We start from the raw sequence: 22,434 nt of genomic DNA, 5'->3' as shown, positions 1-22,434 counted from the left end.
ATACTGGGAGGATCATCTGCTAAGGCATAATTTAGATGTCATGCATATTGAGAAGAACTTTTTTGACAATCTCATGAACACGATCCTTAATGTTCAAGGTAAAACAAAGGATAATTTGAAGTCAAAACTGGATTTAGTCGATATATGTGCTCGTTCAGAACTTCATGTTGATGAGAATGGTAGGGCTCCTTTTCCCATATACCGACTTGATGCAGAGGGAAAAGATGCGTTCTTTGATTGGATTTCAAACGATGTGGAATTTCCAGACGGTTATGCATCTAATTTTCGTAACTGTATCGACAGAAAGGAATGAAAGTTTACTGGCTTGAAAAGCCACGATTGCCATGTAATGATGCAGCACCTCCTTCCGTTTGCCTTCAAGGAACTATTACCATGAAATGTTCATGAAGCAATTGCAGGGATAAGTGGTTTCTTCCGCGATTTATGCACGAGAACAGTGACTCTTGAAGGTATTGAAAATTTGAAGATTAACATAGCCGTGATTCAGTGCAACCTTGAGAAGATATTTCCTCCCTCATTTTTTGATGTTATGGAGCATCTTGTTATTCACCTGGCAAGAGAATTGGAACTTGGTGGTCCTGTGCAGTATAGATGGATGTATATGTATGAGCGGTATATGTTCCATTTGAAGAAGATGGTGAAAAATTTAAGTAGGGTGGAAGGTTCTATAGTCGCACAGATGATCAATGAAGAAACTTCAAACTTTGCCGAGTACTACTTTCCAGCAGAAGTTCAGACCAAAAACAGAAGATCTGCTCGGCATGATGATAGAGGCGAACGGGCAACATATCATGTTACGGTTCCATACATTTTCACAGACGTTGGACGACTTAGCGGAAAACCAAAGGACCGTCGACTTACTGAGCAGGAGCGCAGTAATTTGCAAACATATTTGCTCACCAACTGCGAAGATGTTCTTCAATATGAGAGGTAAATAAATAAGCTTACAAATTTTTATTTTAACAAGTTGAAATTTAAATCTTAATTAATTACATTATTGTCATCATATGTACAGGATTTTCATGGCAGAAAAGAGGTTCGAATATAGATACGCCACAGAGGACGAACTAGAAGAAATGAAGCAGAGAGAATTTTCTGGATAGATGTTTACTTATGTGAGTGCTTTAAACAAATTAAAATATCATTTATCACATATTTATACTAATTCACATTTATTGATATATAGGTGTCTGCTAATTTGGCCAGAGGTGAAACATTTGACGATTGGATATGCGAGATGGTCGTTGTATGAACGAAATCCCCACAACGTAAGAGAAACACTTATACACTTTAATGAACGGTAAAGGGAATACTTTCAATTCGTTTTGAAATTTGTTATTTCATGGTTTATGATCATCTATACAAAGAATCCTCAATGGTATGAATTACAATTGTTTAAGAAATGAAATACGGCAAAAAAAATTGATGTTTTGAAACCCCAAACACAAGTTCCTCGGAATTCCTTCGGAATATTCCAACGGAATTCTGAGGAAGATAAGGGTTTCCTCGGAATTTCTTCGGAATATTCCGAGGAAATAGGGTTTTTAAACCGAAAACAACGTTTTGCGGTTTGAATAACACTTATAGAACCTTTATTAAGTGTCTTAGACTGATTATGAAGTCAAACATTTGTTCCTTACCCTATAATAAACACTTTTCCGATTGTATGAACGAAATCCCCACAACGTAAGAGAAACACTTATACACTTTAACTATAAGGTGAAGGGAATACTTTCAATTCGTTTTGAAATTTGTTATTCCATGGTTTATGATCATCTATACAAAGAATCCTCAATGGTATGCATTACAATTGTATAAGAAATAAAATACGGCAAAAAAAATTAATGTTTTGAAACCCCAAACACTAGTTCCTCAGAATTCCCTCGGAATATTCCGATGGAATTCCGAGGGATATTTAAGTATCCGTCGGAATTTCCTCGGAATATTTTCATTTAACCGGGCAAATATTTCGCGAAAATAGAAATTGGTCGGACGGATAGTATCCGTCGGACCCTAGCTTTTATAACCACGAGCCGCTTCTTCTTCCCCATTTCTCTCTTCTTCCTCTGCGCCTCCTCTCCCTCTTCTCCGGCGATTTACCCTTCCTCTCCGACCTCTTCTCCGGCGATCTCCCCTTTCTCTTACACAAATCATGTAAGGACCCTATCCCACTCTCTTAGGTTCTATTTGTTAGGTTTTTGTGTAGATTTGATAGATTTTTGTTAGGGTGATTGGTTAGGGTTGTGATTTGGTTGTATAATAGGTTTAGAATTGTGATTTGGTTGAATAATTTGTTTTGTTGAATTGATTTAGAATTTTTTTATAAATTTTTGATTTTTTTTGTATTTATAAATTCGATTTTTGTGTATAAATTGGATTTTAATATTTTACAAAACGATTTTTGTATATAAATTCGTTTCTTTGGATTTTACAAAACGTTTTTTGTATATAAATTCGATTTTTTGGATTTTACAAAACATTTTTAATATCTTTAAAACTTTTTTTGTGATTAAAAACTATTATTTGGGATTTAAAAAAAAAATAATTTTTTTATATTTATATTATATAAATTTCTACATTTATTAAACATTTTTAATATTATTAAAACTATTTTTTGTAATTATTAAACTATTTTTTATTTATTAAAACTATTTTTTGTTTATTAGAACTATTTTTATATATTTATTAAACATTTTTAATGTCTATAAAACTTTTTTGTGATTAAAAACTATTATTTGGGATTTTTTTTTTTTTAAAAGATTAATTTATATATTTCTATATTTATTAAATATTTTTTTTATAATTTACAGGTCGCATGATGATCAGACCCGGCCTCGACCGCGTCGTGGTCGTGGTGGTACAGGGAGCCAGTCTCGGGATTCCAGCCATTTTCAGGATTCCCCTTCGCTCCACAGCTCCTACCATACATCTCCCTCTGCTGCACCCGCTCCTGCTCCTCTCGCTCCCGCTGCTGCACCCGCTCCTGCTCCTCCGGACGTGATGAGTGTTGCGGAGTTGGTTCGACAGCCCGGTCGTGACCATTTTCCCTATCTCACTTCGTATCCACATGGACGGGGTCAAACATGATAATTAAACATATTTTTTTCATTAAAAATTGATTCATTATTAAGCGTTTGTTCTTTTTATTAGGTTCAACCGATCCGGGAACGGGATCAGCGCATGGATCAACCGTATGATGTACTCGGCCCTCGACAAGGGACATCCGACTTTCACTGACTTCCCTACCGACAAGCAGCATCTGTGGTTTCGGCAGTTTGCGGTAAGTATTCTAATTTTTTACTTATATTTTAATCTTTAATATAAATTTTCTACTAATTGTGTTTTTTTTTCGGCAAGAATTCACCTGGAATTCCGATGACACGCTCTTTATCTATCACCACTTCGTCCATAAAGTTATGGACAACTACAGGAAGCAGATCCACGAGTGGAAGAAGAAGTGGGAAATCAATAAGGTTCGATTTAATTTATTAAACAATTTTTTTAATTTATTAAAGTATTTTTTAATTTATTAAACTATTTTCTTTTTTTTTTATTAAAAGGTCCCAAAGTCGATAAACAACACGGTTTGGACGGAGTTGTGTGCGCATTGGGATAAGGAAGAGACGAAAGAAACTTCTTCCACCAACTCCACCAACCGTAGGAGCGACCGTAAAGGGAAGGGCGTCTTCAAGCATAACTTGGGTGCTCAATCTATTGCCTCTCTGGGAGATCGCATGGTAAGTTCAGCCGCTTTTTCTTCAATTATTTAAGTTTTGAAATTTTATTTTTTGTCAATTTCTTCTAATTTCTAATGTTTCTTTAATTTATGTTTTTTTTCAAGGCGGAAGAAAATGATGGCGAGCCGGTTGATGATCTCGCCCTAATGAAGAAGGCGTATACCAACAAGAAGACCGGCCAGATTGATGACGGTCTTGTGAGGGAAGTGGTCAGCCTGGTCCAAACTCAGGTGCAAGGCGAAGTGTCTCACCTTCAAACCGAGGATGACGCTTCGACGGCTTCGACCAACTTATCCCGGTTTTGAATTAACGAAATCGTTGAATCCGTAAGTTTTTTTTTTTAAAGTTCAATTTATTTATTTCTTGATTTAAATTTGTAAATTTGGCTATTTTCTATTTCAGTCGGTTCCAAAGAAGAAGGGACGTTTGGTCGGTTTGGGTCGTCGCACCTGGTCGGTTCCTCCTTCTTCTGCACTACCACCCTTTGTTGATCCAGAAGTACTTACGGCTCAGTTGAAGGACAAGGATGATCGCATATCTTTGTTGGAGATCCAGATGGCGGCTCAACAGGCGGGCTATGAGGCACAGAGGAGGCTGAACCAGCAAATGATGGAGATGATGCAGAGGATGTACCCAAACGAGGTGTTCCCGGACGTGCCAGACCCGTAGTTTCTTTTTTTTCCAAAAACTCGGAATGTTTTATTTTTATTTGTGAAACTTTGAATATTAATTAATATGATTTCAATTTTAATTTTAATTTTATATTTTCGAATTTAAATTTCAAAATTTTTATTTTTTAAAAAAAAATTAATATTTTTTACATTCCGAGGAATTGAACCCTCGGAATATACCGAGGGACATCTTCCTCGGAATATACCGAGGGACCCCGTTATACCGAGGGACATGTTCCTCGGAATATTCCGAGGGACCCCGTTCCTCGGAATTTTCCGAGGGGCATGTTCCTCGGAAAATTCCGAGGAATATTTCGTCGGAACTTCCGAGGATTGGACCATCGGAAAGTCCATCGAAATATCCCGACGAAGTTCTCCCTCGGTATATTCCGAGGAGCTTTCCGACGAACTGGTGGTACTCGAAATTTTTTCGGAAATTTGTTTCTTCGAAATTCCGTCAGAAAATTCCGAGAGATTTTTTCCCTTGGTATGTCGCTGTTTTCTTGTAGTGATACTCCTCCGTGGTGCGTTGTTGTAGATCTGAAATCCCGAGGTTAAGCGGGCACCTAAACTCAATGATTAAAGTGTATGATTTAATATATTTAGGAAACTAGAGTTAGGATAGGATTTATGATTACGATTTTTTTTTTGTTTTGTTGGATGAATGATGTATATTTTTCTTATAACCTTGCATCCGGATACAACCTTACATGAACAGAATGAATGATATTTGGAGGATTTTTCCGTGTTATTTGTGATAAATATTTTTTAATACTATCTATGTGATTTTCCCAATAAATAAAAAGATATAAGATCTTTCTTCAATCACAAAAAATTTCTTTAACAAAAAGGGAAAACTAAAAAAAAAATTACACGACCGTTTCAAAAGAAATGAGACAAGCTCCTTATCCGACGATTTTGACATGTGCATGCACACGGAGCTCAAAAGTTCTTAATTTCTTTTTGCATCATTTACGTTGGTTCCCGCAACACAAACATGAACGAGTTATTAGCAGCAGAAAACGTGTGGATTTAAGATATCAGATGGGCATGATCCGTATTCGTCGTTCCACTAGACCAGCTAACCAAGTTGATTTGGTCTAGTGGTATAGGAGCTCCAGCTGGAGTGCCTGCCCCTGGGTTCGAGCCTTGGCCACTGCGAAATTTACATGTGGGCTGCAGCACCCGAGATCGAATACCGCTACACGGTGAGCCACATGGTGGCGCCCTGGCAGAGTCCATGCTCACTTCGGTCTCTAGTCTGGACCACTTCGGTGGGGCCAGGATACTCGGTTAGCAAAAAAAAAAAAAAAAAATGTGAAAGTACACAAATTACACTACAAATGTTTCCCAACATACAGACATTACATATTATAATTACAGAGAACGTTTGAAATTTAGTAATCTCACTAATCAGTGATCTTATTTAAATAAATAATAATCGACACAACGTCATTTAGGTGGATAGAAGTTATTAACCTAATCTTAAACCATGAGGTGAAAAGTTGAAAGTTAAAACTGAGAGCATGATTATCCGGGGTACTTAGTGGGTTTTTTAGTGCGTGGGCCCCCACAAAACCCTTAAGTATCGGTTACAAAAATTACTAATTAAGAACCGATTTTAGTGAGTTTCTTACACTGTTCGCGGGCCCCACTGACACGTGGCGGCCCGCGATTGGTTTGCTTTTTAATTTTTTTTTTTTTTTTTTTTAAAAGCTAATGCCTGAGAACTTGTTTTTAGAATGATCTTGTTCTTTGATTGGTTAAACAGTCCGAGATCAAATAAATAATATGTCCTGAGACTTGAATAAGTTTCTATTATCTTCTCTTACGTACAAAATTGTAGTCTTTAGTGGCCTAATGTGTTAAGAATTGAAACTCTATATTTGACCAATGTCTTTGAAAGAGATTCAACTCCATCTTCAAGATCTTGAATACATGACACTAGGATCTGAACATCTTCTATCTTCAAGATCTTTCCAGACTGAAATTCAGAATCAGCCCTAGTGAATTCGTTTACTTGAGCTTCAGCTGTAACTTTCTTCTTGCTCATTAGCTTTGAGACGACTGACCATTTTCCACAAGTCTTTGATCCAAACATGTAGCTAAAGAGAGACTCAAACATAGAAACTGTGATAGCCTCTGCTTCTCCAAAGACAGCCAAAGACTCTCCTTCACGTGCAACAACATTGAGAGACTTTTGTATTTTAGGGAATGTCTTCTTGAGGGACTTTCTTGAGGCTAAATATTTCCTGACCTCTTCTGATAGATCACCTCGCTTTCTTCGTAGAATAGATTGGATCTCGATGAGACCCTCTTTCATCTGCGACAAAACATCCTTGGAAATGTTGCAATAGTCCAAGATCCTGAGAGATCCATCAAGAAGCTGCTCGACGAATATCTTGTTTTGTACTTGTGCTAGTGCCTGTTGGGTAAAGGGTAAACGAATGAGCTTGTCAAGAGATTCGTGTAGTTCTTGAAGGTTGTCAACTCTTTTGCAGATAGAAGATGTTGAGGCTTCCTCAGAAGATCTCAAACAGGCCAACTGCTCATCGACACGAGCGGCTTGTGGGTGAGATCTAGAAGGTAAACTGTTAGAGCGATTATGGAAAGAAACTGTCATTGTTTTGAATCTTAAGATCTTTGTTATTGATCAAAGAGAAGTTTTGAGAGAGCCAAAGATGTTTGTTATGCTTTCGCATTGCCTCAAAGGTCAGTACATATATATAGGCAAGAGGAATCTCATGGTGATTAAAATATTAACACCATTAATACAATGTTCCCCTTTCAAGATGGCATAAGGCATCTTTTTCTCACTAACACAAATAATGGTAAAGATAAAGATCTCCACCATATAAGCTCAGTGTCTCCCTCCAACTATATCTCCAGTTACTTAATGCATTGAGATCAGTTTCATTGCAATGAGATATATTCCAGGCTGGCTTGTTTGCTATTGAATGCAATGTCACTCGTGCAAGTCTCATGCCTATCTTCTAGGAGTTATATAATATTTTTGCTCTGTGAACTTTGAGATTAGTGTGCCATACGACAAGCAAAAGACAATGCTGATGAAAAAGTCAGATCTTAATCACGTTGAAGGTGCTGAAATATGTCCATAAGACAATAAATGTAAGCTTTTATTATCTTACAAAATGCGTAACCGCACGAGCACTCTTAATAGCTTCTGCCAATTCCAGCTTGGCTTTGTCTCCCACGTCTGAATATTTAGTGAATATTTATAACCTTTCCGTGTACACACGTTGGCATTATGAAGTTGTGATTATACTAATCAAAAGGAAGCATATTTAGACAACTGTGATAATGGTGGCAAGATCCCTATCCGCAGATTATGGCATGTTAACAAATAGATAATGGATTACTTAACACTTTTTGGGTTATCTTTAATATCAGGTTCAGAGATGCCACATGATATGTTTGGTGAACAAGTAAACGTTGTTTAATTTACTCAGTCATAACACAAAATGATTAAATAGTGAAATTTGAGGGTAAGAAACTGTGTGACGTTTCTGAAAATCGAGAAAGGGTTTAGTTGTTTGATGATCATTCGTGAAAAAAATAAGAGATATCACGAGAACAGAGTTATATATGATAAAGAACTTGTATTCATTGTTTATGTGTTTCTTTTACAAGTAATTATATTTACATTTTTTCTACAAAATTTGTAGGCTTTAATGGCCTAAGGTGTTAAGAATCGAAACTCGGTATTTAATCAAGGACTTGGAAAGAGATTGAAGTCCATCTTCAAGATCGTGAATGCATGACTCTAGGATCTGCACATCATCCATTTTCAAAGTCTTCTCTGATTCGAATTCAGAGTCAACTCTTGTGAATTCATTTGCTTGTGCTTCACATGTAACTTTCTTCTGGTTCATTAGCTTTGAGACAAGTGACCATTTGCTACATGTCTTCGATCCAGACATGAAGCACAACAGAGAATCAAACAGACCAACTGTAATAGCTTCTGCTTCTCCAAACGCTGCCAAAGACTCGTCGTTGCACTCTTGGTCTTGTTTGATCTTCAAACTCTTAAAGACCTTTTGCAATGACTTCTTGATGGATTTTCTTGAGGCTAAGTACTTCTTGACCTCTCCCGATAGATCTCCGCGCTTTCTTCTCAGCATCGACTGGATCTCCATGAGACCCTCTTTCATCTGCGACAAAGCATCCTTGGAAATGTTGCACAGATCCAAGATCCTGAGAGATCCATCAAGAATCTGCTCGACAGCTTTCTTGTTCTTCTCTAGAGGTAAAGTATGTTGTGTGAAAGGTAGGCGAATAAGTTTGTCAAGAGACTCGTGAAGATCTTGAAGTTTGTCAAGTCTTTGACATATAGAAGAGCTTGAAGATGTCGAGGTTTCATCAGAAGATCTCAGTCGAGTTAACTGCTCATCAACATGAGCAGCTTGTGGGTGAAGTCTAGAGGGGTAACTGTTAGATCGAACGTGGAAGGAGACAGCCATTTTTTGTTTCTCTCTTGTTAATGAGCGAAGAGAAGGCTAAAGTGTTTGTTGTGCTTCTCAATGCCTCTCCAGGTAATACTTATATACACCACCAGGAAAGAGAGGCAATGAGGAATCTATTGGTTGTCATAAACTTATAATATTGAACAATGAGTGTCTATGTCTGCTCAATGTTCCCTTCCACAGCTCATTTCCTATATTCTATAAAGATAAGTTTCAGATCTCAAGAAAATGAATGTGCACGGCCGAATTTGCAACGCGTTGGCATAGGTTATGAAATAATCAGCATGGCTTGTCTCCTTAGAGAAGATGATAACAGCACCATTCTTGCATATATATATTCACTTCCGGATCTTGTCTCCAGTTTGGACAAAACCACACATTATTACACATTAGTTGCTGAGTTCAAGATAAAACCCAAATATGAAGGCAACTCCATACCATAAAATATAAAAGAGGACCATGTTTATTGCTCACTACTACGGACTCCATAAACTGTTTCATTCTTCTCTTGTTGTTCTGACAGGTCAGATCCGTAGAAGCCTTACTGATATACTCTGGTTTTTACTAACCTTTGACATGGTTTTTACTTTTTAGTCGTTTTAGGTTTTCTGGAGTATTTTTATCTATGTTTTCAGGTGCTTTAGGTGGTTAAGAGCTTTTTAATGAATGTGGTGAGTTTTACAAGAATTTAAATGAATCTTGAGATGATTTGAAGAAGTTAAAATGAAGAACAAGAACTGGTGAATTAATTACATAAACGGATCGAGCGATGGGCGACGGACAGATATAGTGATCGATCAACGTGACATCATGATTGATCGATCGACGAAAACGTTCCTCGACCAGAAAGGATTGATCGATCTCATTTTCTGATCGTTTGATCCGATGCACACGACCAGTCTAAAGTTTTGCTTTCTCCTGTTTGATTTTTCCATTTTCAAGAGAGTCAGTGGTCCATTGTCTCTAAATACCATTTATGATGAAAATTAGGAGTTTACGTTTTATTCTTACAGACTTGAGCTTTCGAGAATGTAAGCTTTGGAAAGGCCATTATTTGACTATGTACTTTTCTTGGACAAGTTTTCTATACCTCTTTAATTATGCAATTTTATTCTTCTTTGTTTTTGTGTTCTTTAATTATGTCTGATTAATTTCACAGTTAGGTGTTAGGTAGGGTTCAATGAAGTGAAGAAACTGAATGTTTAGGGTTCTTACATTAGATAGTTATCATTAAAATACTTCACTTGTATTGTGCTTAATGCTTGAACTTTATTAACTACCTACTTCATGATTCATGATCATAAATTAACTGAATACAACTAGAGTTGATTTAATTACTTGAAAATAATTCATGTGAGCAAATTGTCATGTTGATGTTATTGTTATTTGTGAACATATCAAAACTCGAACTTAATGCAACTATAATATATATTTTTTTTTTTTATCACTGAAATTTCATTAAAACTAAAGAAACTGAAAAGAGCCCAAAGATGGCTCAATTCAAGGAGTCCATTACAAAGATAAAGAAGCTTGAAGAGGCATTTTAGCTAAGCCATCGGCTATTACATTTTCCGAAAGAGAGAGATAAGAGAACGAAACTGATGCAAAACCAGAGGAGATCACTCGGATATCTTCAACGATTCCGATGTTTTCTTTAGACTGAATGTTGCCGGTGATAGCTCTGATGAGCGTTTAAAGGTTGGAGAGAACCTCGAGTGTAGGGAACTCTAAGGTTAACGCCATGCAAAGAGCCAACCGCATCGCGAAGGCCTCTGCAATTAGAGTTGAACTGGATGAGACTAGGTGAATCTCGGAAACCATAAAGACGCCTTGTTCAAATAGATTTGAGCCGTGAACTTTGTTTCTAGAGTACTCGTCGGAAAAATCAAAGGATGACATTTCCAAGCAAATAAGAGGACTCATCGTGATAGTTCTAGGTTCGGTACGAAAGAATTGCGGCGGCGGAGAAGGTGTGCTCATGTGGAGGATTCCGGTTTTGGCAGTAACTACGTCATGGCTAGCCTCCGTCAAGTATTACTCGTGCCACATTCCACTGAATGCGCGGAAGACTGGAGGCAGCCAAAAATTCATCGGAGCAGTGTTCATGCAACTATAATTTATCTCTTAGGTTTTAGTTCTCTAGATTGTGAGATTTAGTAGTTGGAACTACGGGTGTGGAAAAATTATATATACGTGTTTTGAGTTTAAAAGTAGTTCTTAATTGATTTTTAACTAGTTATTCATAACCAGAAGCATTTAATTCTCAAAGATGAATTTGCAAGGTCTCTATCTGGTTGAGTGTTTGACTTATGCCGCCTGCTAACGTGAATCCTCCATTGTAATGCGTGAACCGTCACCGTTTTGTGGCCAAAGAAAACAAAAGAGAACGCTTTTGCCTCTAGCCCCTGTTTCTCGGAGTCAGAGAATTGGAAATAATGGGTCACCAGCAGTGAGTGGATTACGAAGGAGAAGAAACTAATGGGTCTACGGTCAATGATGGGACTAAGGTCCCACAAACTGAAAAAAGTCATTGAAAGGCCACAAAGCAAGATTTGTAACCGATCAAGATAATAGCAACATCGATTGATTCAACATGGGTATGACTTCTATCGTTATTACTCTAGTTTTCTTCTCGTATATTCTATGGAATCTAAAACTTGGTACGGTCGAGAGAAATTATCATACATGAGAAGTCCATGATTCAAAGTATAGCACTTTTGTTTTACTGAATTGAATTGTACAGTCAAGATTCTGACTTGTATACATTATTTTTTTCTTACGTTACAAACTTACACAAGATACATTTATCTCAGTAAATAAAAATACAATAGGTAACTCTTAAGCTAAAGACAAACATCTTACATCTTAGTGTCTTACAAGTTCTGTTTTTCCAGGTGAAGAATAGTTAAACTTGTCGTGAGATTTTCTCTTTACATAGCCTAAAAATTTAATAAGTTAACTATAGGTGTAAGATTCTGGAGCCATGGGCTTATACTCAAGAACTGGTCTTGTCCCCATTCGAATCCTTGTTTAGGTAACTGCAGCTCCGGTAGTGGTAAGACCCCACACGGCAGCTTCAGTGATGAAGAAGGTTCTTTCATCTCTGTTTCCCTCTGTTTCTCTTCGGTATGCCCTTGAAGCATGAAGTTGTTGTTGTTTGCTTCTTTCATGGCTGCTTCTTGAGGAAAAGGGAAAGAAGTCATCATCATGTCTTCTTCTTTTCCGACGAAAGATATGGTGTCGGAAGATGAGAGAGGAGAGTTTGGGCATGTTTGATTCATCTTAGCTCCCATCTCTGCTCTTTGCTCCAATACTTTAAGTGAAGTGGCTTTTCTATATACCTTACAAAGCACAACGTCCTGCGATCAAAAGATAACATAAGATTAATAACTAAGCTGTTACTTGATCAAATAACTGAATCATAACTTAAAAAGGCACCTTTGGTAAGGTGAAATTGTCAGGCATCCGGAACTCGTTCATGACCCAGTCAGTCTTGCTTCCTCCAGGTGCTCTTCCGCTGTAGAACACAAGGGTCTTCTTTAGCCCAATCATACGTTTTGGTTCAGACAAGCTTATGATCTTACGATCGGAACCAGTTGCTTTCCAATATCCTTTCTCGGTTGTCCTGCTTGGTCTACCTCCGTTGCCATGCTTCCTTTCCCTTGGCACAAAAAAATACCATTCCCTCTCCCCAATTGTCGATAAGTCTGTAATCAAACAAATTCAGACTTATTAATACCAATTTGAGAATAATGGATTTTTTTAGAAATGAAGAAAGCTAGATATACATACGAGGTAAGTCCCATGGATCATGACGATAGATGTTGAGAAAACCAATGACTTCAACTTTGGATATGTTGCCGTAAACCATGTTCTTGAGGTAGTAATTAAGAAGCTCCTCCTCGGTCGGGTGGAATCTGAAACCTGGCAGCTCAATCTCTTTTGACATGATCTCTCACTGTCCCTCAAAAACACTTACCAAGTTTAGGTTGTCTTAAAAGCTGTGTAAGTGAAAAAGGTTGTTGGTGATATCACTTAGTTGATTCTATGCACCTTTATATACAACACTAGGACATAATGCGTTAATAGAGGGGATCTATTTTTTTCCCTGGTTAATGTGGAAGCAGACCAAGTCAAACGGAAGTATTTAAAAATTTACCAATAAATAAATAAGAAGTTGTGGAAGCATGATTTAACATATAGTAGAATTTTGCGTCCTTTGTGTATTTTTTTCTAATGTCTATACTTTTAGCGGTTTGTGATGTTTACTGAGAAATAAGGGTCTTGATCAAAGTGGATGGAGCCCACGCGCTTTTATCTTAGAAAGAGTCTCGAGGATTTGGACCAGAGCTTTGCTGCCTTTGTTTTGTTTGAGAAAGGATTTGCCTTTGTGTTTCTTCTCTGTTTTTTCTTTTAAACAATTATGTTTTAACCATTTATTTTAATGTGAAAAAGAATCAAACATGTTGATCTTGGGACTTCCACCATTTGTTTTATCTTAAGCTTGACTTTGGAAGTCTCCCCCAAAGACTGAAAGTCTTGCCTCTGTGGGACAGAACCTTGAACCTCCATTTTCTGTTTTTCTTTTACCAGCCGAATTTTTGATTGAGATTTTTTTAACTATTTTCACTTGAGGTTAATTGCTCTTCTTCTGATAAAAAAATTACTCTTTTTATATAAAAAATTGCTTTCTTCCTCTAAATATATTACCAATATGTGAGTTTTCGGTTAGTTTAAATGTAATCAACAAAAACCAATATGATATAAAACGAAAACATAAAACCAAGAATTAATCATTTTGATAATATATTTTGTAAAAAAAGAAAACCAAGAATTAATCATTGATAATATATTTTGTAAATTACATAAATTTACGTTAACATATAATAGAACGAAGGCATTTGTTAGAACATTTTAGTGAAATGTCATTAGATTTATATAAAAATAATTGATTATAAGACATAACTAAATAAGTAAGAAAAACATTTTCCAGCTAACATTTTTTTTTTCAGCTAACAATTTTTCCCCTAATGACATTTTCTTTATCTTGAGGTAAAGTTAGAAACAACAGTTTGAGACTAATGAATATGACACAAAGAGATAGTTAAAAAATGTTACTCTTTATTAGTAATCATTTAACAAAATCTTAGAAGTTGTTCAATCCAATTTATACTTCACACACGTGATTCAATATAGGCCCAGCCAAAGCATAAACTATTGAGACAAAGAGAGTATTTTTAGTTAGTTTTTTCAAGTGCAGCTTTTTATTAATGTTTATATGTAACTTAGTTTATATATTTTTAATAATAGTAATACGTGTATAGTTTTTTTTTTTTTTTGAACTGAGGCTTTCTAATACGTGTATAGTTGTAGTATTGTTTATAACAAAATATTAACAAAGATATAGACATGGCCAAGCAATCGATTAGAGCATATATAGTTTGAGGGGCATATTTTAATTTATTCTATTCATATTAAAAAAAATTGTTAGTATTTATATATAAATAGAATTTATAATTTTGTTATAAAATGATAATATTTATAAGTATTTTTAGCATTTTATGAATTTTTTATTAATTTTTTTTTGTCATCAACTTAAACAGACATACTGATTCTGCAAACCAAACTGGTAACTCTGGCATCCATGTGAACAACGAACGATTGTTTTCTGGCACTGCGTGCTAGACTATCCGCCTGTAAATTCTCCGTCCGAGGTACATGAATGATCTCTGAACTGAGGAATTTTTTATTAATAACTATTTCGAATAAGTGTATTGTTAGATAATAATTATTGTAATTGTACATTTTTTTATTTAACAAATAATTTTAATGAAATTATAATTGACTATAGTGAAACAATTATGGTAACATAGAGAAACATTACTATATATTTAAATCAGTTTATAAATTTTCAGCAATCATTAATATAATTAAATTTGTTTATAAAAAATTAAGTGACTTCTATTATGAGTATATATATATATATATGTGATATAAAACATCAAATATGATATTAGAGGGTTATTTTTTAAATCAGAATATCTAAAATCTGATTGAAGTTTGGATGTTAACAAAAAAAAATTAAAAACATACTGTTAAAATTCTCTTAGGCTATCTAAAAATGTTTGAATGGCACTGGATAAGTGGATATAGATTAATATAGAGAAACTAGGTTCGGTCCGTCCTACGGGCGGAAAGTTAATAAAAAATGCTGTTTTATATAAATTTATATTAATTTTATGAAGCATTTAAAAATCACGGTGGATTGAAAACTATATTATAAAAAACAATAATGAATATAATTCTGAGATCACATTGTTAGGACATCATTAGTGGTAAAATAGCAAGTAGAGTACCTCACTAATATTTTTCTTATTATTTTTGTATATAATTTAGTTATTAATAATTTTAAAAATTAAAATAAAAAAAAACCTTTTAAATGATATTACATGTGTTCACCGATTCTTTAGAAATGTATGAAAGCTCTTCCCACAGGTACCACTCTTGCTCTTTTTTTTTTTTATCATTTCTCTTTCTTCTTTTTCAGCTTTTAATATTTTTAAATTTGTTAGATACTGATGAATTTCAACCTGTGCGAGTGCCCTTATTTTTAATAAACATTTTTGGTTTGGAATTAAAATGACAATATCCTTCATTATTCTATTTTTTCACAGAATACAAAATTAGCAAAAAACAATTCAGAATAATATGATAAATATATATATATATATATATTCTTATTATTCTTAGTCCAATTTGACATAATAAATGAAAATATTAACTTTAAATAGATAATAGGTGAAATTTCATGTTTACCACATTGATAGTTCCATTATTGATCTTTACCATCACTAAATGGACATTTTTAAAAATATATTTTCAATAAGTGGCAAAAGACTCTTATATCCTTGTTCTTGATATATATATAATAAATAATTATTTAAATAAAAAACATATTTTTTTATGTTTTCGAATTATACTTATTTAAAATTCAAACTTTTTTATAATTTTTTTTTTGGAATTGTTTTGGTTTATTTTATTTTATTTTTTAATTCTACAGATATAAGATATGTTCGGTTATTTATAAAATTTGATTCAATTCTCGTTCAGATATTTTGTTTTTTTGGTTCAGTTTGGACAACAAAGTGGAGAACCAGCTAATATCAAAAACAAAATCGGGTCTCTTTCGGTTACCAGCGTTTTAGATTATTTTGGTTAATTTGAGTAAATTTTATTGATAAATTATTTTTTGCCAGGAAAAAAACAGGTGATTTAAGTTTTTTTGGATAAATTATCAGGTAGTTTATATAATTTTAAATAATTTAGGGAAATTGTATTCATATAATTCATTTTGGATAGTTCAATTTATAAATAATAAGTTTATGATATTTGTTACTGTAAAACTAAGTTTATTTAATATTTTAGATTTGTAAATTATATTTCAAATTGAGATACTTATTGATTTTGGTTCGGTTATCGTTTGTTTTTGATATTTTAGTTTCAGAAAAATATAGAATACATGATATATAGAAATATACCTGATTTATGAAATTTGATTATGTTTTTTATTTGGTAAGGTTCGATTCTTCAGTTACGGGTAAACACATTGCTAATTTCATGTGTGCAGAGCTTTGTAGTACTGGTTAACGGCATATCGATTTTAATGTTTGATCTCAAACCTCTCGTCATTCTATTTATTTATAAATTAAAATTGGGATACAATTATTGACCATATATTAACTTAGAAAAATAAATTGGCGGATGAATCAAATCTATTTTTCATTTGCTAGTTGACTATAGTAAGAATAATATTATTGTATAGACCCAAATCAAAGTTTAGATTCATAAATAATATAGTCTAAAGAGACCGACAAATAATTTAAGTGGCAAAGTAGTTTACGATGATGTGGATTTTTTTTGTTATCTATCTATATATAATTGATTACGGCTACTGGTTCAGAGGTGGACTTTGTGGGTTACCGGACTTGAAAAATTAGAGTTGTATAAGGCCCAAAATTGATAAGTCTGAAGCCTAAATAATGTTGTGACGGACACGTGTCGCCTCCGCAGCGAACGACTTTCCACGTGGCAAAGCAGGAGAGATACCAACATATTTATATTTATATATATATATATAGATTATGAGCTATACCAAAAGACTTTTACGTATTTAGCGATATACCCATTGAATCAAAACTGTCACTGTTCGAAGTGCATTTTTACTCTGCTACCCCTACAACACAAACATCTCATTATCCGCTAAAATCGTATACCAAATCTTCTATTAGAATACGCAAAGATCGATCACTCTGTCACGTTATTCTCTTATGTATTTTTTGTCAGGTTGCATTTCATTTCACTGCATTACGATAGAATTAAAAAAAACGAAAATTTAAGATTTGGGATTTCTCTCCCATTTTGTTCTACTATTCAGCGAAACCAGTCACCGTGACGGTCAATATGGGGGAGAAATATGGAACGCAAACGGCTGCTGCGTCTTTGGTGAAGCTCTCCTCCGCTGCGTCTCCGGTGTAACTCTCCGCCGCTGCGTCTCCGGTGAAGTTCTCGATCTCTGTGTCCCTGGTCAAGCTCTTGCACCCTTCGTCTCCAGTGAAGCCCTCCGCCGCTGCGTCTCCGACGAAGTTCTTCACCGCTGTTTCTCCACTTCATATATATGTTATATATGTTGTACGGTTGACGTGTCATATAAGATCTTCTTGTTCGTTAACCGCGTAAATACTATATTGACTCTATAACAATTTGACATTAAAAAATCGGATTTTAATCTCAAGTAACTCATTTTTTAAAGAAGTATATATAATATTAATTGTCTAACCATTTGTCGTGATCAATGAAAACATTGCCTAAACATTACTCGTAAATTCATTTCATATGTCATAGTTATGATCTTGATTCTTATAAAGTTATGTGCATGTAATATGGAGTCAAACTCTATGACCGGTCAATATTTACAACCGATGAGTAATTCTAACAATACCCGGCTAAGATGAACTTCAATACATTATCGCGTGAACGGACAAGTTATCCGGTTAACAAGATACATAACTGTATAAGAAATCAGTTTTATTGATAATTTGTTTACACTTACGTGGAGGTATAGGGGTAGGGTTGGGAATAAGTGTGTTGGTGTAAGGATTTAGATAACCACACCAAAAAATTTTACACCTGAAACCCTTAATAATAAACGCTTAACCCAAACAATAAATCCAATGTCCTGAACCCTAAACCCTAAACCCAAAATACTAGACCCTAAACCCAATAGGAACCCCATAACCCAATCCTAGTGACTAAACCGTAAACAATAAACCTAAAATACTAAACCCTAAATCCAAAATACTAAACCCTAAACCCAATATGATCCCGGGAACCCAAAACCAAATGTCTAATCCCTATTGTATTTAGGGTTTAGTCTTTTGGGTTTAGGGTTTACGGATTAGACATTAGGGTTTGGGTTCAGGGGTTTCTATTGGTTTTAGGGTTTATTATTTTGTGTTTAGGGTTTGGGGTTTAGTGACTAGGGTTTAGGTTCTGGAGTTACTATTGGGTTTCAGGTTTAGTGACTATGGTTTGGGTTTCAGGCTTTCTATTGGGTTTAGGGTTTGGTATTTTGGGTTTAGGGTTTAGTATTCAGGGCATTGGATTTTTTGCTAACCTATGTATCCGTAATATAGAAACAATTGAATTGGCCAGTCAATAGTTACAACACTCGTTTCACTCAGAAAATATCCGGCTAAGCAAATATTTTAAACGTTATCGTTTTAGGTGAACAGAGATGTTAGCCGGTTAAATCGATACTAAACTGTATACGAATTTATTTTTCTATATACTTTGTTTACACTTACATTAGGGCGGAGGTGGTAAAATTGAGAATAAGGGTATAAGATTTAGGATATTGTAATAAGGGTACAGAGTTTAGTGTTTGGGTTTAGAGGATAGTAACGTATAGAGTTTAGTCTTATCCTAGTTAGAAGTATTATTAATGATAAATAGTATACGGTTAATATATATTGTACCTGGTGCAAACAAAATATTGGCCGGCTAATATTTTATGGTCTTGTCATAACAATCACATACACGGCCAATATATATTGTAGCTGGGGCAACAAAATTTTTGACCGACGAATATTATATTTACATATCTAAATTACAAAAATAATTAATTGTGTGGCTACAAATGATCATTGTGATGGCTCAGCACTCTTCGAACTTAGGGAAAATCATGCGAGTGCTGATGAAGCGAACGACCCCATGAATCAAAATCTGTATAACATCTGGTTCGACTTCTAAATGTTTTAAATCTGCAGAATTATGGTAAAAAACAGACAATTACACATTAAATTGATTTACCATGTGTAGACCGCTCACATTTGGTCAGTTTTTTGGAATTCATTAGAAGAATAAAAAAAATAAGCAGAAGAAAAAGTAAAAGGAGGAAGTAAGAGTTTGAAGAAAGAGAATAAAAAAAATCTCTGGCAACTCTTATGTTGGATTTGGGTTACAGCTGCGCCGTATATTGTATTTTGGTTACCGATGCAAATTCATATAATCTAAACGAAATCTCATCTTTTCTTTCGTTGGCATTCTCTTAATTTAGCGATTTTTCTATGTTTTTCGCCTAAATTGCTCTTAAATATAATGTCAAAACTTATAGTTTTCAGTAGAATTATGTTTTAGAATGAAAAATAAAACTATGAATGACGTGGAAGAGGTTTAGTTCTTCTCCTGCTTTGATGGATTTGATTTTTCTTATTCACCTACAGTCTTCTTTTTATTATTGTCATTGTCATATATATATATATTTGTCAAAAATGTATGAGCTCTTTTTTAAACTACTTAAGTAGAAACCATACATTTTATATTATATGGGATAATAAGATTCGTGATGGTCAGCGGTTCTTTATGATAAGATACATTAAATACTTTTTGGTTAATTTAGTGAAGTTATCTTCAAACTATTTATGAAGTTATATTGTAAAATTTAAATATGTTCTCTTATACATCTCTAATCTATACTATTAAATAAAATATATATTAATACATATTTTAGAGAAATTTGCATGAAGCATTCAAAAATTTTAGAGCATGTCCATCCACAAAATTTCTTAAGTAGTATATCAAAACAAAAATATCATATTTGAATACAACTTATTTATGTAAATTTAAACATTAAAATAGATCACTTAAAAAGTGATATCTGTATTAAGGGAATTACTTCGTAGGGGTTATTGGTTGTTGTATTTTAATAGATTTGAAAATCCGAACTTAATCTAGTGTTATTGGTTTTATGATTTTCAAATCTGGATTAAAATCATGTGTTATTGGTTTAATGATTCATAAATTCTATATCAAATCAAGTGTTATTCAATCGTACGGATTTACTAATATATTTGATTTAATAATGGATTTGAATGGATTTATTTGGATTTTTTAGTTAAAAATACAAAGACTCAAATCCGAGAAAAAACCTCCGGATTTGCATATTTTACTTGGATTTATAAATACTATATGGATTTCTAAATCAATCAAAATATATAAACTAACACCTCCGATGAATATATTGAGTTCTCAAATGAAATATTTTTTCTTCTTTTTCATCCTTCTATATTTTATTTTGTTCGTTTTGTGAGAAACTCAATCAATTTTTTTCACTGAAGGTGCTCTTAGACCGATTGATTCAATACTCACAAATCTTTAAAGTTACCTAGAGGCTAAAACCTTAGAGCGCACCAACAATTGCACTTTTTGCTCAAAAGATAACTACGGCAATTTTTTCTTTGTTCAGTCACCTGAACCTAATCTAATCTCTCTTAGTTCGTCTGATGCTCCACTCTTTTTCTCTTCCAAAAGCCGCAACTCTCTTATGTCAAGTTTCTCAGTTATTTACCACAACCTTCTGCTTTCCTTATTCTTGATTTTGCAAATCTCCACATGCAAACCAGAATATATTTACGAATATCTCTCTTGTTTGCATATCACGTATATACCACATGGCCCACATCATTGTTATCTTGGCATGTGACACAGGCTCGTAGCTCGTATAAGGATTCACTTCCTGGTCATAGAAAAAAAATCATTGAAACGAATCATCTAGGTTTATGAGCAAGATAAGTTTAGATAAATCTTTTTTTTTTGAAAAAAAAATATATACAAATTTAAATTCTGACCTGCGCGCGGAAACGAACCAGCAGTTTAGATAAATCTTTTTTTTTCTGTAACTCAGTTTAGATAAATCTTGAAAAGTCACATATGCTAAATTTAGGCAATATATGTGTGTTTATCACGAGTTCATGCATGTGGTTGGTTTTAAAGATGTTCAAGTGTGCAATTCTATAACGACGATATTTGGCTGTGACAATTGTTTGAAAATTGTGGGATCGAAAGAGAAGTTCGAGATTTTCTGATTGTGAATTAAGAAAATAAAATAGTTTTCCATATTTTAACAAAAGAACAGACAACAATTAATTGTAATGAGAGCGACTAGTGCGTCGAGGTATATGTGTTAGCATATGAAAGTTTCTCGGCAATTGCAGAAAAGGATAGTTTAATTCAATCGTTGTTGTTGACAAAAAAAAAATCAATCGTTGTCTTTACATATGCCCAACAAGGAACATCAATACACTATTCAGTTCAATATCGACGAAACTACCCAAATAACAAGTAGGGTCCTAAGAAGATTTCCCTTATCTAATAGTACGCCGAAAGCAAAAACAAAGTTTTATAACCTGTAACGAAGAATCTTTTAACCATAAACAAGTGATTGATTTTTTTTATTTTCTTAGCATGGTTGATAATTTTTATTTTGTATTTTCTTGACGTGATTGATGGATTATTCAGAAAGAAATATCAAATAACCATATGCACTTTTTCAAAAAAAAAAAAGATAACCATATGCATTTCTTTCGAAAAAAATAGATAACTCATCTTACAATACTAAAAGGAAGATATCAAGCCCTCTAAACTATACCACCTCAATGCTGCCATCTCTAAACTCACCTCATCTATTGTTGCTTCCGATAAGGAGTTTTTACTTTCTTTAACTTTCTATTACTTTCTTTAACTTTCTATATAGGAAAAATTTCATTCGAAAGTCTATAATTTCGAATTTTTTGAATTTCATTTTAATAATAACTAATAATAAAGTGAGAGAGTAATTTAGAAAATCAAATTGAACATTTTGATATTATAATACAATGAATAATAATAAGTCGGCTTTTGAATCGCCAAATAGATATTCGTTGTTTCCCTTTTTCGATAGATTAGAAATTAACAAATCCAAAAGAAAAAGTAAGTGGACCTAACCCGTCGAATCATGACTATATCCACTATTCTGATATTCAAATTCGATAGAGATAAAATTGAAACAGTAAATTTGTTTTATTTCATATTTTTTTATTCGGAAATCTGTCGATATCTCTTATTTAATCTTCTTGTTTCTATATTTCATAGGAAATATATTGCGTTCCTGCCTAGAGAAAGAAAGTCTTATTCCAAATTTTTTAA

The 22,434-nt window shown here is 33.9% G+C and overlaps 4 protein-coding genes across 4 annotated transcripts in view; 1 reads left to right on the top strand and 3 right to left on the bottom strand.

Annotated features, from left to right (window-relative positions):
- Window positions 1-6,099: 6,099 nt before the first annotated feature.
- On the bottom strand, window positions 6,100-7,825 carry LOC125583733. Its single transcript, XM_048751189.1, has one exon. The coding sequence runs from the start codon at window positions 7,050-7,052 to the stop codon at window positions 6,279-6,281; it is 774 nt and encodes a 257-aa protein (XP_048607146.1). The 5' UTR covers window positions 7,053-7,825; the 3' UTR covers window positions 6,100-6,278.
- Window positions 7,826-7,858: 33 nt separating this feature from the next.
- Window positions 7,859-10,775, bottom strand: LOC111203944. Its single transcript, XM_048751188.1, has one exon. It carries the CDS (start codon window positions 8,908-8,910, stop codon window positions 8,119-8,121), a length of 792 nt encoding a protein of 263 aa, XP_048607145.1. The 5' UTR covers window positions 8,911-10,775; the 3' UTR covers window positions 7,859-8,118.
- Window positions 10,776-11,610: 835 nt separating this feature from the next.
- LOC111204246 (NAC domain-containing protein 6) lies at window positions 11,611-13,152 on the bottom strand. The gene is made up of 3 exons (XM_022698533.2): window positions 12,706-13,152; window positions 12,352-12,620; window positions 11,611-12,272 (listed from the first exon to the last, which is right to left on the bottom strand). Exons 1-3 carry the CDS (start codon window positions 12,860-12,862, stop codon window positions 11,853-11,855), a joined length of 846 nt encoding a protein of 281 aa, XP_022554254.1. The 5' UTR covers window positions 12,863-13,152; the 3' UTR covers window positions 11,611-11,852.
- An 8,928-nt stretch (window positions 13,153-22,080) lies between these two features.
- Window positions 22,081-22,434, top strand: part of LOC125583732 (photosystem II D2 protein-like) — a 2,584-nt gene continuing 2,230 nt past the window's right edge. The window contains exon 1 of the mRNA XM_048751187.1: window positions 22,081-22,434. This exon is cut by the window's right edge and continues 2,230 nt beyond it. The gene's annotated coding sequence lies outside the window, so the exon portion shown is untranslated.

This window comes from Brassica napus, chromosome C3 (assembly GCF_020379485.1).
Source record: "Brassica napus cultivar Da-Ae chromosome C3, Da-Ae, whole genome shotgun sequence".
NCBI classification, from domain to species: Eukaryota; Viridiplantae; Streptophyta; class Magnoliopsida; order Brassicales; family Brassicaceae; genus Brassica; species Brassica napus.
Note: the sequence above shows the minus strand (reverse complement) of the source record. Positions and strands in the feature narration are given on the sequence as shown.

Bases quoted from the DNA above. Each gene is read 5' to 3' on its own strand.
- LOC125583733 (XM_048751189.1), bottom strand. From the start codon at position 7,052: ATGACAGTTTCTTTCCATAATCGCTCTAACAGTTTACCTTCTAGATCT.
- LOC111203944 (XM_048751188.1), bottom strand. From the start codon at position 8,910: ATGGCTGTCTCCTTCCACGTTCGATCTAACAGTTACCCCTCTAGACTT.
- LOC111204246 (XM_022698533.2), bottom strand. From the start codon at position 12,862: ATGTCAAAAGAGATTGAGCTGCCAGGTTTCAGATTCCACCCGACCGAG. The intron at 12,621-12,705 runs GTATGTATATCT...GTTTGATTACAG, and splicing joins TGATCCATGGGACTTACCTC to ACTTATCGACAATTGGGGAG. The intron at 12,273-12,351 runs GTGCCTTTTTAA...TTTTGATCGCAG, and splicing joins ACAATTTCACCTTACCAAAG to GACGTTGTGCTTTGTAAGGT.